This window comes from Chanos chanos, chromosome 1, assembly GCF_902362185.1.
Source record: "Chanos chanos chromosome 1, fChaCha1.1, whole genome shotgun sequence".
In the NCBI taxonomy this organism is placed as follows: Eukaryota; Metazoa; Chordata; class Actinopteri; order Gonorynchiformes; family Chanidae; genus Chanos; species Chanos chanos.
In genome coordinates this window covers 9115750-9134348 of record NC_044495.1, presented here as the reverse complement: position 1 = coordinate 9134348, position 18599 = coordinate 9115750, and the positions used below count along the sequence as shown (strand labels likewise).

The following is an 18599-nucleotide window of genomic DNA, read 5'->3' as shown; positions in this document are numbered from 1 at the left end:
TTTCTCCTTGCATTGGCTTGCTTTTTTTTTTTTTTAATCTTTTCTGTTTTGTATTTATGATAGGTTCTTAAGTCTCAGGTTTCTTTTGAGTGTCCTGTAACAAGACACATTTCGACACGAGTGAATTAAATTTGGAGCCGAAGATTTTGTTGATTTTGCTATAAAAAAAAAAAAAAGACTGGCTCTTGTGATAGTTTCCGTAGCTACTTTTATGACAGTGGTCATTTTTTTCTGCATTTCATTATTCCAGGTCTACCCCTTTAGAGGATCATCTGCAGAACTGCTCAAAACCTTGCTCAGAAAAATTATGGCATGCTCAACAAAGGACACTTCATTTTTGAGTTAAAAAGTGAGACAGGCTGTCCAAATGACGAAAAAAAAAACAACCTTCATTAGAGATCATAAAAAAACATTATAGCAGCATGTTAGGGTTCAGACAAGGTGAATGCATACCTGCCTGGCAATGGTTTAGCATTGAAACTACAACTTACGCCTTTCTGATGTTGTTCAGTTTGCAAAAATGCTATTTTCTTCAACAGGACAGTTCATATGAAACGTGGTGTGCTTGCATTTTATAAATTCTGATAAAACATCAAACCACTGAATTATGAAATTCTGAATAAACTGAATGATGAAAATATAAAGGTGTCATAGTTAACCATGCATAGTTACTGTTGCTGTGGTTACCGGACAGGAAGAGAGATTAACCATTGGTTTTGTGTAAACACTTGCTTTACACACTTGTCTGGTTGTGCAAACAGTGAGTCCCCTGAATTTCTTTATGTTTAAATGTCAGCCTGAATAAGAGGAATTCTGGATAAACACTCAACGGTAGACTTGTAACAAACTGAGGAGTTTCCCCATTCCCATGAGTGTAGGTAATCATGGATAATTTAACTCTGTTTCTCAGATTACTCTGTTCAACTGAATCATTTTTTCCTTTGTGTTCTAACAGAGTACTTTTATGATTTTTGAATTACTGAGGATTCTTATTCAAGTTGACCCCTACACTTCAGTTACTGTCCCTGCTCTGACCCAATGCATTATAATATATTGCATTGTAGACTGCATGACTACATTTTACTTACATGAAAAAAAAAACGAAATTGGTAACAATCTACAGCTGATATATTGATTACTTGCATCTGAAGCTGTTTTTTTTTTTCATCGTGTTTACTAATTCACCCAAACTGAAAAGATGTTAAATCGTAATTAGTCACTGATTGCAAAGTAATGTCTTTTACAATCAGATATTTACAGAAACGTCTGCCGATGCAGTAGAGTATGCTGTATACACTGTCTTTTGTTTCTGCAACTTGGAATAAAAAAAAAAAATACAGGCCTTTCAGTTTTACTATTGTAAAACATCAAGTGCAGAAATCCCCCCCCCCAGCCCAGTCCTGGATAAATTCCCTATGCAGACACACAGGCTTCAATCGACCTGGAAATCCCCCACCCAGAGTAAGCCCCTCCCCTTCCAGAGGATAAGAAGATCGTACATCCGTAGAACGCACATAACCCAAGCAGAGCTGTGAGAGAAAATGGACGTCTACCGAACGAACAGGGGTAATCAAATGGATTATAATATCGATAGTCGAAGTTCCAAACCTGGAAAAGCGCACCTCACTAATGATGAGCGTCTAGATAGTGGACTAGATTCCCTAAAAGAAGACGAATATAACCAGGTAGCGAATGAAATCGGGGAACTGCGCGTAAGCGATGTCGAGTTTCCAAGACAAGATTGTTACGAACAGTGGAAGGAAGAACTAACAGAGGACGGAGACACGTAAGTTGAAAATTTAATGTCGCATAAGCTCATTAACTTTCCGCAAAAGTGCGCATTTTTTAAGAGCTTCAAAAGTTACATTGCAAATGGACGTTATTACGCGTAAAGTATTGCATTGAGTAATGGAATTATTTTATGTTTTGATGTAAAATGAAAAGAAAAAAACTTATTGATTGTTAGTTGTACGGTTTTCGGTTTGCTCTGCCGAGAGGTCAAGTCAGTTCATTCGCACCAAGCAGTAATGCAAAAGTTCATTCGCCGTCCGTTGTGTGGAGTAACTTACGATGACTATCATAATGGATTTTACGTAAACAAAAGTCTGCATCAGAACGGACTGTACTCTGGCTTGGCGTCAATGTGGGCGGTGCTGTAACTCTGCCCAAGGTTGGAAAGTCCCGGGCCGCGTGCCAGGAATCTGACACGGAGCTAATACGCCAAAGTGCAAAACCACTGTTACTTCTTGAAATAACAGAAGTGTCGGCAAAAAATCTTCCCCTTTCATGATTTAAAGCCCACACGTGCAGTCAGTTTTGATGTTTTAAGCAGTTTGTTTTTAATAACAATTCTTCTGTCTCCTTTTCTCTCTCTTTAAAGGCTTCTACATCTCGCCATTATTCATGAGGCCCAAGAAATTGCAATAAAGATGATTGAACACTCAATCAATGATCCATTCCTCAATAAACAAAACTACCAGAGACAGGTACTTTTTTTTTTTTTTACACATCATCCAACCTCAGTGTGCTTATAGCATCAGTTTTTAGGCTTGGATAATGTACGTGACTCACTGTTGTGCCCTCTGTCCTTAGACTCCACTCCACTTGGCAGTGATCACAGAGCAGCCTCTGATAGTCGAGCGGCTGCTTAAGGCAGGTTGTGATCCACAGCTTGTGGATGACAGCGGGAACACTGCTCTCCACATAGCCTGCAGGCAAGGATCTCTTGCCTGCTTTGGCCTACTCACCCAGGTGTGCCCTTCCAAGCTCCCAGCCATCCTCAACACACCCAACTACAGCGGTAAAAGACTCTCACTATCTTAGTTTACTCATCCATGTTCAACTCTCTTGGAATACAGTATGTACTTGTGCTATTTTTGGTCTAATTTGTATCTGTTTATTTTATCAGGTTTGAAATGTTTGCATTTGGCTTCAGTCCAAGGCTACCTCTCATTGGTGGAGAACCTGATTTCACTTGGAGCAGACATCAATGCACAGGTGTGTACTGTATTATACTTTTTTTTTTTTCTCCCCAAAGCACTCGAGGTAGAATATACGCTTCAGTTTCCGAACAAGGGGGTGTCTGACTCACTCTCAATCCTGTGTTCTCTCTTTTCAGGAGCAGTGTAACGGGCGTACACCTTTACACCTCGCAGTGGACCTTCAGAACCTGGACCTCGTCAGGCTCCTGATCAGCAAAGGTGCTAATGTCAACAGCCTGACCTATGGAGGTCACACGCCATACCACCTGACCTATGGCAGACCCAACACAACCATTCAGAGGGAGTTGTATGAACACACTGCTGAGGAGCTGAGAGAACTCCCAGAGAGTGAAAGTGAGGATAGTGATGAAGAGGAGGAGCAGTCTGAAGATGAAGAGGTGCGTTTTACTGGTTTTTTTTTTTTTTGGTTTTGTTTTTCTAAGTCAGTGTTGCTAATATGCGTTTTGTTCCTTAGTATTGCTTTGTTTTTTGTTGTTGTTTTTTTGGTTTTTGCTCCCAGTTTCTTATGTCCTGTTCTTTTCTCTCTTTGGGCAGATGTATGACGACATACAGTTGACGGTGCCAAAGTAGAGGAGTTTACTGCAGGAACTAGAGAGAAGTCAAAACAGGGGGGAAAAACAGAAGTTCCCGTTGAGTCCCAGGAACAGTCAAAAAAAAAAAAAAGAAAAAAGGTGCTGAGCGACGGAAACAGCGCTGCGGGCTGGTGCGGCTTGGGAGACGTGGGGGAGAGGAGGACGTTTCGTAACGATGAGGAGGAGAAACCCAAGAACAGAAGGTTGTGTGAAGGTGTATAATGGAGAAGCACAGAGAACACTGGAGAGAGCCCCCTACAGACGCGATACAGGCTCTCTGTGAAGGACTTGAGCTGAGACAGAAAAAAAATAAATCTACACTCCTTAGGTGTATTATGATGTAAATTATTGTGTATAACAGATATATATTTTTGTATCTATAAGTGTAAATGTGTACAGCTGTTCAAAAACAAAGGAAAATATTCATTTTACTACTGTGAAAAACAAGGCAAAAAAATAACATTACCATAAATTAAAACTGAAATGCACATAAATGTTGTTGTTGTTGTTGTTTGTGATTCTTTGTAATTTCCAACTGCCCAACAAGTGCTGGGAATTGGTGGGGTGAGAAACAAAGGTTCTCTTCTCTCTGCGTCTGAGGAGAAGTGGTAGTAATAGAGCTCGTTCCTGGACTTCCGTCAGCTGAGTTCACTGGAATTTCCTGAGAGGGTTGGGCCAGGCAGTGATATGAATGATAGGCAATGTCGAAAATTCCCCAGCATTCAGGACTTCCCGAATTCCAGGCACGAGGAACTTGATGCAAGAATTCAACTGAATTCAATCAAGGTGAACAATTAGTCAATGTTTTTGCCTCCAAACAGACCTTTAAACACAAGTTATTGCCTAAATTTTCCTCGGTAGTGTAGAAAACAAGCATAAGAACAAATGTCTGTGGGTAATAATAGGAAATTCCATTTTTTTTATTTGTCATTGTAGATAAACAGACCAAAAATCTGTCAGTAACATTAAAAAGGGTACATTTTTTCACACCCCTGAGAGTGGAATGCAGATGTTACATTACAGATTTTTCTGCTAAAAATGAAGGTTTTTACATAACAGTGTAAAAGCCCAAATGCCATCCAAAAACACAACCAAACTAAATCCAACAAGTTATCTACATAGGGGACATTCGCTAGGCTAATTTCACTTGCAATCAAAACCTACATTGGATAATAATCATAAATGCGGTCATTCTTATTACATGCTTAGCTGACTTCTTATAGTATACCCAGACACAAAGGTGCCTTGTGGTTTTCTTGATTTGAATACAAACCTGTGATCTCTCAGGGGGGGCTCTACCTTTGACTAGCTTTTTTTCCTGTTACAGGGAGGGAGACTATTAGCATGCCGTTTCACTTTTAAGTGGTTCAGAGTTTTCTAGTCCCTTACAGAGCTCTCAAAGAGCTCAATGCAAATGATGTAGTCATAACCATCTCTCTTAACCCCCTGGAGTACAGGAAGCCGGCTGGGACAAACAGGACATTCACAGGTTGTGAGGCTCCGGGGGATCTCTGAGAGTCTCATATGATTCAATGTGATCCGAGAAATGACAGTCGGAAAATCCGGGCTTTTGCGTGTATGCGCATCGCATATGGTGGGGGACAATGGATCTTAATCAGACTAAACACATCACTCTATGCAAATGATATCTATGGAGGGAAATCTGTTTGACGATATGAGAAAAAACAAATCAGTCAATGTTTACGTCTCAGAAGACTCAGCGTTCCTATTTTCATGGTCTGCTTCAACTGAAGGGGAAAATGAGGAAAGTGAAATCAATACTATAGATCTGTCAGTTGCAGACCATGAGAGTGATTCGTTTCTGTAAAGCTGAGGGGAAAACTATGATGGTAGAGGATTTTTGTCTCGAAGTTTAGAAATATCTCTGCGCTTTTTGTAAAAGAAAATTCCGTTACGCAGATGATGGAAAGGCTGTCGTGAAGTTCCAGTTCTGGGCACCCATGCAGGAAGCATCACCTCAGTCCATATAGTTCTATGCAGAATTCTACTTGCCAGCTATTAAACGTGACAAAAAACCCCCCCCAAAAAAACCCTGAAGACATATTAGATGTTCCTTAGACAAACTCAGGGGAGCTTGTCAAGACGTTGGAACGGTCTACGTGTACACACAAACACACACAAAAATAACAAATCCTGCAGATTCTGAAAAACATCATCTTTAATTGAATTGCTACACGAAAAAAAGCAAAATAAACAGCAAAGAGCTGAGGTGACTGTTCTTGACCTGAATTCATAGGATTTGCTGTAGTGCTTCCGAGGGTTTTTTTCTTCACGAGGTTACCGGGATACAGAGAGACGTCCCGTTTTACTCCCGTTCTGAGAGAGCCACGAGGTGGGTGTCTATCTCAGACTCTGACAAAATCCTGAGCAAGACACACATGCACACACGCACGCACACAAACACATACACGCACAGACACATACACACACACACACAGACAGAAACACTTTAACTGTTTTGTGCATTCAACTACATGATGGTTTTCCACTGAACTTGCAACAGTGTTTGTGGTGAATGTTACGCTACTAAATACCGTTTAAAACAACTTTCTCAATAGAGTTAAGCAGAAAATGGAAGTGCCAGCCATATCTATACTTTTCAATGAGTGTGGTTTTGTGGTTTAAATGAAGCGTAAAGGGAGTATTCTATGCAAAAGCCTTTCTTGTTCCCTTTTTAAAAAAGTGTGCAAGGCAGACATGCACCTGAATTTCGGATCTTCTTTTGTCACAACCCCCACCTCCAGCTCTGAGGGCTTGAAGTCAATGGAAAGCACCGTGGAGAGACACGTGATTGCTGTCTGAAGAGTAGTCAAAACACATGCAGATTCAGCTGAAATGACTGGAATACTGCAAAGATGATAATATATGTGGAAACCAGGGTTTCTTATGCCATTGTGTTAATGACTTAGGAGGTAGAAAATGATCTTACCTCTACTGTTTGATCAAAGGTCCAGTCTAATTTCTTTTTCACCTTCTTCTCCAGAAAGCTTGTGGCTTCTGTTTGTTTGACGCCTGCAGCGGTGGCCTTAAAGCCACAGTAATAACCAGCGGGATCACACTTATAGACCTGCGGCCCCCACTCCTCATCTATACCAATGGCAATCATGCCTGTTCATCCAGATCAGAGGACAGAAACACAAACATTTCACCATGCAGCGTAATACTAATCAGCAATTCAACTGGGTTCACGGGTCGTAGCAGAGCCACGAACGCGCTGGTGCGATGCAAAGTTGAATTTCAATGAACTTAAATGAATGGAGTTTGCCTTTTGTATTTCGTTGAATATGACTTTCTGCATTGGTTGCTGACTTAAAGAGGCTACAACCACAAATCATCCACACCTGACAACAATGCTCAGAAAAGAGACAGAAGGTGAGAGAGAGAGAGAGAGAGGGAGAGAGAGAGAGAGAGAGAGAGAGAGAGAGAGAGAGATTATACTCACAGCAACCTAGGGGTCTCATCTCAGCATTCTGTGTGTACACTTGAGAGATGTCAGCGATCCGCTTACACAACATGTCCACTGGGATCTCATAACCATACTTATACTTCCAGTTTGCGGCCTCGTACCGTGCCCTTTGAACCTGGGACCTGCTGTCAGCTGGAGAGAGAGGGAGGAAAAATGAATGATGGGATGCTTCATAGTTCTCAGTATCAAGTTCAACCTTATTCTGGTGTTAGTTTCCACTAAAAGTAATATTGTTTTTCAGGGAAAAGAAAAATGAAAGTGGTCTCACCTGTCATCCCTGACATCACACACCCGATATTCTCTGTTATTCTAAACAAGTGTGTGACAGTTGAGGCATCGAGAAGTTTGTCCTGACAATGAAACATATTAAGTTAACCACTGCAATATGATTTTCATGTATCGCATGACATCATATACGGCACAACCATGATTTCTGACGTGGTCTGATATGTATCTGATATCACATTCTTTGATGTATTTAATATGGATGCATGTCATGATCAGATTTGTGGGGATCTAGATGGCAGTTCTCAGGAGATGATAACATATATGCAAAATATACAATTTAACACTTGCATAGTGTGTGTTTTTAGGCATTAATCGGTCGAGTACGCTGTATGTGCCAACGACTGGGACCTACTGGTACTTTCTTCTGAGTGACGACCACCGCACAGTCTTTGCCCCGTACAGCAACAGCAGTGAGGCCTCCTTGGTTGATGGCTTTGAATGCATATTCTGAAATACGTGAATTAAAATGCCATTACGGTCACCAGACATCTCTGTACGTCGGTTAGGATTTTTTTTTCTTTTTAAATCCCTCTAAGCATTAGTTAGGGAAAAAAAAATTAAACTACCTAAAAACTAAAAGAAGTATACAACGGTATTTTTGGATGCAGTTAACTATGCTGATGTGCAAAGACATAACCAAACCCATGAAGAGGCTTAATAATAACCGGATCAACTACAGGACAAATTGGATAAGAAATTAAGTTCAAAGATCATCATTCAAACTCTCTCTTTTGTAATGAACAACTCGTAATATGTAACATTATCTACAAAGGTTCTCTGAAAAATTGCAAAGACAAACTTATATATCGAGTGCTTTTCACTGAACATTTAGCAAAGATGCTTTCGGTTTCTTTTAAATTTCAGCTTCGTTACTGCTGCTTACCGACTTGATAAAGTCTCCCTTCGGGAGAAAAGATGGTAATGTGTCGGTCGAATCCTGCACTGGAGCCTCTTGACATTATTTAGTCAGATTAGAGACACAGATTCCCTCCTAAAAAAGTTACATTTATAAACAGCGATCCCTATGACTTGTATTTTTCTGTCACCCGGAAGCGTTCCTTCGAAGACAAGTGTCATATCCGGATTACGCAGAGGAGGCAGTAATATGGATACTTTGCAAGCCTAAACAACAGTTGCTCTGTCAATGGCTGTATTGTAGCTCTTCATTTGAATGGCAGTCTTGAAGGCTCCATCTATTATTGCACTATTAATGTATAATCAAATGACAGTTTTCTCTGATGTAGCAGTCAATGCTCCAGTCCCAACAGGGTGAGAACACCTATCACACATGTCACTAGGAACAGTATAAACAGGAAATTCTCTGATCCTTCCCAAATTTTAACTACGCTTATTTCACAGATCAAATTATAATGGTTTAAAATACAAAAGTAATAAATTTAATATAAATTAACTATATAATAACTATATTAGTTCCACAAGACTGACAGATACACAGGCATTAACGGACTTCATTCATTAAAGTTTATTTGTCTTTTACATTGACATGTTTATACTTGTACATTTCAGTGTGCCTTGGTGAGACACAACCATTTCTGGGGCACTTCATAGGAGCATCTGTCACTTCCTTCCTCATCATAAGGAACATGCCAGGAAGTCCTGTCACTCTGAAGGATGGTGTCGTAACTCTCTCTGTTCTAAAAGAAACATCCAAACACCATTTCATTTAAAAAGTCAATCACTCATAATGAACTGCTAATCATGTTTGAGAAGGAATCAGTAAAAAAACCCCAGAAAACAACACAGATCAGACCGTGTGGTCTCACGTGTTCACGTCCGACATGACTTTACATCCGTTAGGGATGAATGTGCCAGTGACAAATGTTTACCTGAAACCGTACCCTCCTCCCTGGGGTGTACTGAGATATGACGATCTGATGGCCACGCTGCCATTTAAAGAAGAGGCGTCTGGTGGCACTGTCTGGCAGGCAAGCCTTGTGATCCCGCATCAGATCTCGACTTACAAAGTTACAGTGATTCCCAGAGTGCAGTGCAGCATAAAGGAGGAAAGGATCATCCTCAGAGCTGGGGGGAAAAAAAAAAAAGTCTCATGAGGTAGTCTACATCTTGTATTAAAAGAATGACCAGATCTATGAGCCCCGAGTGGCCAGGACCGATTTATGGTGCTGTCGGGTCAGTGACGTTAGGTGGACGTGTGTACTAACATGTTGTCGGTGAAGAAGCAATGGGCCTTCTGTTTGATCTGGGTCATGTGATGGCGGTCCCAGCTCTTTGAGGGATGGAGCATGTGCCTCCTGCCCAGTACCAAGATGCTCAAACCTTTCTGCTCCAATTCAGTGACAACAGCCAGCAGCTGTGGGGGAGGGGGGAGGGAGGGGGGTCAGATAGACAAACTCAGATGCGGAATGCCATGAAATTATTCCTCATGCAATAGGAGGACGCGAATCACTGGTTGTCGTTTAAAAATGAGACGAGGCTTAATGAGAAGAAGAGGGACAGAGGCATCATTCAGTTGTTGTTTTTTTCTTTTTTTTTTTTTCTGAATGAAAAGACTACGTTCATTGAAGAACGCTCATGTATGAGACATCACGGACGGCTCTTGTCTGTGACTGTATGAGAAAATTCCCCCTTGGCTTGTCTGCTGTATGTGAGACCCGCAATGCATCAGCTGTAGGGAAATGGTACATTTTCACTTTGTTTTAACCTACTTTGTGTTGTCGCCCACTCTCAGACAGATCATAGGTTGGGGGAGGGGGGAGTTTCCTGTTATACAGGAAGTTGTGTCTTTCCAATGTAAGACCCAACAAAAGGTGAGGAAATGCTTTGTTGAGCCCCAGGTTAAAAATACTTACTATTAATAACCTGCATACTAAGAAAAGCGTTTTTAACAGGAGAGAATTTGAATGCAGTACTTGTGCACTAATGGCTATTTGTCAAATGGCGTTCATGATTTTCAGCATGTAGCCCTGTTCCTGGTGCAATGAGTCAAAGTAATATGAATGCCTTACTCACTGCGATGTCCAGTCAGACGACATTCACACATGGGGTCTTGTGTATAATGGTTGCTGATTATATAACTGAGGAAAGTGTATTCACTCCATTATTCAGTTAAAAAAAGAAAACCCTTGGAGAAGCAAAAAGCAAGATTTAATGTCAGAACTGCTCTTTGCCTTCAGATAAATATACAGGTATTAAAGTGCACTGATGGAGAACAATGGATTTAAAATGGATTTAAATCGTGAAAAGTAAAAGAAAAAGTGGCAGAGTGGTTTGATGCCAAGTCCCATGATTGTGCAACTGAAAACATCTTTAACCCTTCCTTTTGTTGTTTCTTTTGCTCCGATGAGGAAGTTTTTACGCCAGTAAATGCAGGTGTGTGCTTGTTTTCTGCTAATTCATGATAAGGAAGTAAACTGTGAGACACAGATATGCAGTTTTGCTTTGGAAAGCACCGGTACATTGTGATGTCCAGTTCAGCAAGCAAACTTTAACCTCCAATAGGAGGAACCTCTGTTCATCCGGTCTGGACGGATGACTTCTCACTTTTTTGTGCCTTACTGCTTTAAAAATCAAGGATGTGACTGCTTACACAGTCTCCGTTCACACACGTATTATTTTTTTTTCTTATCAGATAGGAAAGCTTTTGACGGCTTTAAAAAAAACCGTTCACACGCCATTAAAACATATTGTGACTTGTTTCCTTTTTTATAAACCGTTTTTTGCTCACAGTCAGTCTGCCCAAGCAGCATCACTAAGACTGCAGACATGTGGGCTGTTTGGTAAGTCAGTTAGCAAGTAAGTGGGGCAAAAGTTACAGCCACAAATAAACCTCACCACAGAAGGCATACGACTGAATACTGAAGTTAGTCATAAGAAAATGGCTGAGAAATCCCCTGTCTGAGTGGGCTAAGTTTGAGGGGGTGACGTGCAGTTCTGCAGTTGTAGAAGTCAAAGGACCCGGGTGTGACAGCAACCCTGGAGTTTATGGGTTATCACTTAAATATAGGCACCAGTGAGCGGTTTATGGTCACAGATCTGACCCCGTGTAAAAACTACCTGGAAGAGAAAAAAAATAAATAAATAAAATCTGATATCAGCAAGTTTGACTACGACTGACCTTTCATCCTATTATACCATTTCTTTTTTTATCGTCAACCACCTGATTCTAATTTACATTTACAATCACTATTCTTTTCCTGTTGGGAAAAGAACTGCACTGCATTTCCCTAATGTAAAGCTGTGGGCATACGAGGAAGAACACAGCCAAAAATACCTATTTATTTCTTGCAAATAGATTCTATGGGAATTATTATATGGGAGAAAAACCAGATGCAATGTGGCTAAAGATAAAACAGGGTGACTGGTGGGAGGGGGAGGCTATTTTTTATTTATTTATTTATTTATTTTCCCACACAGTCTGTGTGCTAAACTTCACAGTGCAGCGGAGGGTTTGAACTCAGATGGACAGACCTCTCTGGCGTTGTGAGTAAACGGTTTTCAAAACTAGGTCTTTCCTTGGGCCGTTCTTGTGGGTTTCACCATTCGAAAGGGTCACACAAAAAAAAAAAAACAAACAGAGTGGAAACTGTGAAGGCTCGGGGGTTGTCCGCCGCTAGAGAGAATCGACGAGGAGAAAAATTTGCTCAATGCCACCCCACAGTGGCCACTGTGTCTGTGTTTAAAGAGATGCCTTTCTTGATAGGGAAATCATCAAACATACGTGGAAACATTTTACTTATACCGCACAACGTGTCGTGTCAGGAGAAACGTGACGGGACCAGGCCGTTGCACAAACCCCGGGGCTTGTTCGGTAAAATGATGACCTGTTAACCACTGGCTTGCGTCCTACGGTTTGAGCGTTGCGTAATTTCAGTCGCTATGCAAAACAGCAGAGAGCAGAGTGGCCAGCGTGACCCACGCATGCTGAGTACTCACCGTTTCAGACTGGCTGCCTTTGCCTGAAGTATTGGCCACGTTCAGTCCGTCAACCACCACATCAAAAGCAGGCCTTTGTCTCACAAACCTTTTAAAGGTCTCCAGCTCCTGAAAGGTACACTTAACGGGTTAGTCAGGGATTCTTTAACATGGGACAGCTCAATAATTACTCAACTGGTAAAGTATTGTCATTACAAAGTTATGGTATGTAAAATAACAATGGAAATGACACTGGGGGGGGGGGGGGGGGGGGGGCCTTTCAAGTGTCACACCATCACAGAGCTCTTAAAATGTTAACCAAACCATGAAGTTCAACACCTCATAAAAATGTTCACTTGAGTTTTAATCATTTTCCTGAGCGTTTTTCCACGTTAATCCAAGTCAACTTTCACTCAAAGTCAGGATTCCCCAAAAGATGCATAAAACTATTATTATTTTCATTCCCATCTGGTGAGACACAAAAGTGGTTTGTTGTGATAAAAATTTCCATGTAACTCAATAATTCTCAACAAGTATAAACTTTCTTGACCCTCAAAACAATGTATGCATTCATGGGCTCAGAGGCTTTTGGAGTGTTTATGCTGATGAACAATGGTGCTTTCTTAATTCTCACATTCTGGATTTAGCCCATGTGAATTTTCTAAAATGGATCAACAGAAAACCAGTATAAGTGTAGATACAGATACCATTCATAACAATAATAGGGACAAGGATGCACGCACGCATGCACACGCACACACATGCAAAAAATAAACAAACAAAAAAAACCCCCAACAGGACAAGAACAAATGTGGTCCTTCAACTCTGCAGACGGACAAAGGCCATAGGACCTCTCTCTCCGTTTTCATACTTTGTTTTTATTTGAATGGAGATCGTGGAATGTGTCCAGAAATGTGCATGGTTCCCTTCATAGAAGTCTGGGGAAATTCCATCTGGAATTTGGCCAGGCCACTCCTTAACCTGTTTATCCAAAGGCTTTTTAGCCGAGAGAGACGCTCATATCCTATAACTTAAGGAAGAGCTAAAACTCTACAGGCACACGGTATGCTTTCCAACCAAACAGTACAGCTTATACACATAACTACAAACTCTAGATTCCAGGGTCTGATCACAGAGAATCTCCGGGTAGTTACACTGACACCATTTCTTCCAAGTAAATAATTCGGATATGCAGAGCAGACAAAGTTCACTGATGACAGGGAGGTTTGTATTTACTGCAGTTCCTTGTGACAACTTCTTCAGGTATGGACAGACTGCAGAGTACATAACATTTTTGACAACAGGGCTGTTACTAACTAGCCCAAATAGCTGTGGAACACTGTTTTGCGCTTATCAAAACCGCAAGTATTCTTGGACGCAAAGTAACTAGGGAACAACTTTCAGTTCTCCTTCTCAAGCAGAACAGTAAAAAAAAAAAAAAAAGTCTTCAGAAATTCCAAGTTCCTCCCCCTTCAAAGCTCAAACCCCAGGGCCAAAAACACTCCACTTAAATCAACCACAACTGTGTTTTAACTTGGCTCTAATTGCAGCGAGGGGGGGGGGGGGGTGTTTTTCTTGTTGTTTTAGAACTTGTTTCTCGCTGTTTTGCATATGTGATTCACAAAAGTGCTAAATATACAGTGAGACTGATAGAGCCGGGCCTGTGCAGACTTTTTAACACTTGACTGTGGGCTCGGTGGTCTTGAGAGGGGTGTTAGTGAAAGCAAAAGGGGTAGGTGGATGAGGGGGCTAAATATTTGGGGAATTCCTCTCTGGTCTGGATGGATTAAATGTTATTGAAATGTTATTTCACATGGACAGTCCAGTGTGTTGCCAGCACTGAGTGCAACTGACAAAGCGAATGCATTTGATACACAGAGTTTCCTATGAATCCTGCATGACAGCATCTGTCTTACGGACATATATGCCTAGGCATATTACTTCACCACGGTGTTATAATTTTCCAAGTAACACACAACTCTGTATCTTACAAAATATGTCAATATTCAACACAGCACTGGCATTGCAAACATTGTGAAACACCAACAGCTGCAATGGTGAAATGCTGAAATTCTGCAAGTTTGTTGCAGTTCGCTGTGATATTTTGGTCAATGTTTTGTCTTATTATTGAGCAATACTGCAGTGCCACAATAACACGTGAATCTTTTTAACACAGCTGAACTGTGGCACCAGCCTCAACAACCCATACACTGCAGTTTTCCCAGAAGTTTCTTTCGTCTGAGTTTATTAATAAGATACTGCTTAATTTAACAACCAAAAAAATCGCTTAGTCTAGCTTCTTTTGACCTTTACTGAATTTTCTCCCCAACCATTTTAGAAAGTTTGTTTTAGAATAATATCTGCTGATATTGATTAAAAATTTTGTAAAGGAATATTTAGCTGAATGGGAACAGGGACACTGGGGAATCCCCAAGAAGTCGAATGGTCACGTGAATTTTCTAATTTGTGTGTTTGTGGCATGCAGGACGTGTAAAACTAATGGGTGTGACAGCTTACAATGCACGATCATGACACACTATCACGCAGAACAGAATGTGATAACTCTTGGAAGTTACCTTCCTTTCTCCTTTCTGGAGTCATCTGGAATTCCAAGAGCAGACTTTTCTAGAACGGCCCTTTCATTCTAGTTTACGCACCCATTGGCATAACACCCAGACAAACCGAGCTGAATAAAAGCAAACGGATAAACAAACCAAGCTGCCATGCCGTTCATTAGGACCTCAAACATTCTGTTATGGATTTCGTGAGAAAAGACACAGGTGAACGTACTGTACTCCACCTATTCGTGAGTCTGCCTCTCCTAAAGCAGGAAGAACAGGTTTCTGTCCACTTTAAGTAGAACTGAAATTCTGGCTATTCTCTGTATTTGAAACACTAAATGTCAAAGCTCCTCAGAGACCGGTCCTAACCTGTTTAAAAAGACATAAATAACAGTCTTTCGTGGCTTTTTTTTTGTGGGGGGAGGGAGGGGGGGGTGCAGCAGCCAGTTTGGCAAGACTTACATCGGTATGAATACATTTACTGCCACATTTATGCAACATTATACATTCATATAAAAAACAACGAACTGCACACTGTGCTTAAGTCGTATCCTTTTGTATAATCTATTAAAACTAAACACAATCCTGCAATGCAAAACTCTATCAGTTGATAAATAAGAGGCTAGGTGAATGTGCAGAGGCTTGACTGAAGGCGTCTGTACTGTCCTGCACTGGTTTCTCTTCAGAAAGTGCTGGTGCAGCGGTTGGGGGTTAAACAGCCCAGGCAACAGGCAGGGACTTTCCAAGGTCATTCATGTGAGAGGCTTTTGAGGGCTGTAATGTGAAACCCCTTTGTGCTTTTGCTGCATGACTGCGTACAGCTTAAATGGGTCTGAGCATTATCCGTATATGAGCATCTCATGTGGCACACGTCTCCTCTGCATTACCAAAAAGAGGCACTGGTTACAGCCGAGCGACGCGATGCATTAAAACTTCAATTTTAAAGTCAGTCATGAATTAGAAAAACCCTCCCCTTGTCTCTCTCTCTTTTTTTTTTTTTTTGTTCGTTTGTTTTTGCTTTTTTTCTTTTTGTCTGAGTGAAATTTTGGAAAACACGCCATCCTGTTTTTGTTTTGTTTTTTTTCCCAAGCACATGGAGTCTTTGGTGGAGCGCCTGTCCTTGTGACCGTGTGACTTGGGTTTCAAAACAGTTGAACTACATTCACGGGCATTCTAAAGAGGAGAGCCGCAGACACATGAAGGCACATGTGCTGGAAAGCCCCTACATCACATCTAAATGTGGAACGAGACTGCCTCCCCTGGTCTGTTATTTTCATCTTGTAAGCCCTGGGGTTCTGAAAAAAGAACTTCTGCAAAACACCTAGTCTAATTCAAGAGCAGGACTAAAGTTAAGAGACAGTCGATGTCTGAACATCACATAAATTACTATGAGATGCCTCCTCGTATTGCTCTGCTCTATGCACGTACACACTTCCATATGCTAGTCTGGTCTTGCACAGGACCGTTTTAATTTTCATATCCAGGCTCCATGTGCCTGTGTGTGCATGTGTGTGGGTGTGTGTGTGTGTGGGTGTGCGTGCGTGCGTGTCTGACTGTAAGCTCACAGTTCATAATGGATTCTTCCTGAGGGAGAAACTAAATATGGGTGATCTGAAATCATTTTCATATTTGGACTTTTTTTTTTTAAATTCCATTATGCAAAACGATAATGTTCTAAACGCCAAATTCGCTTTAATCGCTTAAGATATTTGTGAAAAACAAAACTATTGTATTTTCAAGTCGCGTTCAAGGTCTTTTTTGTCAGTTCTGTAAATCCAATCTAACAAGTGGATGTGCTGAGAGTGAGACCAACCACTCCATCTAGTGGAAGTAAATGTAACTGCACTAGCAAGATTGCAAGATGCCAAGTGCTTATCAAATCAGAGGGATGGAAAAAAAAAATGATCCCATAATTTCAGTCTTGCATCTACATTCATGGTCAGTTTTGTTCAGCATTAAGTGAAATGAGCTCACAATGTAAGACTGACAAAAAGTATCCAAAACTAAACAGAAAGAATGAAGTGAGGAAAAACACACCTCTGGGGTGGTTTTGGTAAAAACATCTTTGCCCTCAATCACATCTCTCATCACTGCGTTCTTCAGCTGAGTGTACTCCTCACCCGTCAGCTGGATGGACTCCAGTTTAGCGTGGCAGCTCCGACACACTCCCCTGAAGAAACGATACCAGTGGACAGAGACAAACGAAAGGTAAACCGTTACAATGTCACCATACCACCAAAGGTTAAATGGAAATCAAGAAAAAGTACCTGGAATCCACAGTTGTAAACCTCCCTTTCCATTTCTCACCAGGAAGACTGTCAGGACAGGAGAAAAACCAGATTGTTATGTGATAACAGACGTCCGTAATGAAAAAAGTTCCATGATAACAACCTGAAAATAATGAAGTGGGAGTTTACCTTTCAAACCAGGCTTTGATGCTGTTAGCCACAGACTCTTCTGGATAGATTTGGTTATCTCTCATATGGGTTAACATGGACTGAACTTCCTCTTCATGACCACGGTGAGTGATGCCACTCTCAAACAAACACCGCCAAGTGTCCTGGTTTGGACTCAACCCTTTATCCAACAGCTCCCTGTAGAAACTCCACCCGGTCTCACTGTCTCCATGTAGCATGGCCCCAGCAATGACATCGCCATAGTTGCGAGCAGAGGGCTTAAGGACCTTCTTGACGTTCTCTAACATAGCTAATGTCTCTCTCCAGCGCTCTGTCTGACTGAAGCCCTTAATAAATAAGGTGTAAGCTCCTGTGTCAAGTGCTGGAAAGCAACTCTTCATAATATCGTAAGTGTCAAAGACCTCAGAGTGATGCCTGCCGCTGACACAAATGGTTAAGTATCTCACGAGCAACTTATATGACAGGCTTCCGGTCTCCGTGGCAACATACGCCAAAAGAGATTTGGCAATGTCGATATCTGCCCTGGCAGTTAGCAGTCCTGTCATCATCTGCAGCTCAAAGCCATTTCTTCTTGTGGAACTTTCTTTGAGCTTCCTCCATTCTGAAGCAGTTAGTGGGTGATCTGGAATCTCAATAGGCTTTGTTCTTTTGGTTACACTTGCCTCTTCCTCAATGTCTATTCCACTTTTTTTCTTGAGAAGCTCAGAAGCTCTTTTGGCTGTACCAGCAGCAAAGACTGACTTGTGGGAAACAGGCCATTCCTTTACAGTGAAGTCTTTTTGTTTGGCATCTCTGCCAAATGCCTGTGCTCGCTTTATGCCTCTTCCCTTTGTGCAGTAAAACTGTGTACGTGACAGCTTATTAAGTGCTGGGACTGGTGTTACAGCGGTCCTCTGAACCAAGAGTAGAGTATCTTTGGGATAAGGGAGTATCTTTGCACTTCCAAGCAACGGACATAGGTGTCTAAAGCAAATTCTTGATTTTGACATAAGGAAAGAACCCATTTCCAGATCAGCTATCTACACATTAAACAGTTGTGCAATAGGTTCGACGTTTTTTTTTTTTTGGTAAGAAACACAACACTACTACGACGGACAACAGTGATCACCGCTAAGGAGTTGAAACATTGTTAGGTTTAAAGGTCCGTCTGTTAGCAAAAGGATATTACCATATAAAAGTATAGTGATGCACACTAAAGTTAGAGGTATCAATCGGATCGCTGCTTGGGAATCTACAAACAACCTGATCCAAAACTCACTTTGCAGACTGTCTGCCTGGCCGGCTTTATGAAACCACTATCTTAAAATGCTCCCTTTCTAGCTAATCTCAACGTTAGCTTGGTTAGCTTTATCGCGCAGACTGTCTTAAAAACTCTAAAA

The 18599-nt window shown here is 41.3% G+C and overlaps 3 protein-coding genes across 3 annotated transcripts; 1 reads left to right on the top strand and 2 right to left on the bottom strand.

Moving 5' to 3' along the window:
- Positions 1-1531: 1531 nt before the first annotated feature.
- nfkbiab (nuclear factor of kappa light polypeptide gene enhancer in B-cells inhibitor, alpha b) lies at positions 1532-3776 on the top strand. The gene is made up of 6 exons (XM_030771895.1): positions 1532-1786; positions 2381-2486; positions 2593-2800; positions 2909-2997; positions 3119-3379; positions 3537-3776. The coding sequence occupies exons 1-6, from the start codon at positions 1542-1544 to the stop codon at positions 3570-3572; spliced, it is 945 nt and encodes a 314-aa protein (XP_030627755.1). The 5' UTR covers positions 1532-1541; the 3' UTR covers positions 3573-3776.
- A 1943-nt stretch (positions 3777-5719) lies between these two features.
- On the bottom strand, positions 5720-8378 carry psma6a (proteasome 20S subunit alpha 6a). The gene is made up of 7 exons (XM_030772355.1): positions 8233-8378; positions 7702-7796; positions 7330-7411; positions 7038-7193; positions 6525-6703; positions 6299-6393; positions 5720-5958 (listed from the first exon to the last, which is right to left on the bottom strand). Exons 1-7 carry the CDS (start codon positions 8306-8308, stop codon positions 5901-5903), a joined length of 741 nt encoding a protein of 246 aa, XP_030628215.1. The 5' UTR covers positions 8309-8378; the 3' UTR covers positions 5720-5900.
- Positions 8379-8872: 494 nt separating this feature from the next.
- prorp (protein only RNase P catalytic subunit) lies at positions 8873-18512 on the bottom strand. Its single transcript, XM_030788359.1, has 7 exons — positions 17221-18512; positions 17071-17118; positions 16841-16973; positions 12264-12371; positions 9533-9681; positions 9197-9392; positions 8873-9004 (listed from the first exon to the last, which is right to left on the bottom strand). Exons 1-7 carry the CDS (start codon positions 18222-18224, stop codon positions 8873-8875), a joined length of 1770 nt encoding a protein of 589 aa, XP_030644219.1. The 5' UTR covers positions 18225-18512.
- Positions 18513-18599: the final 87 nt, after the last annotated feature.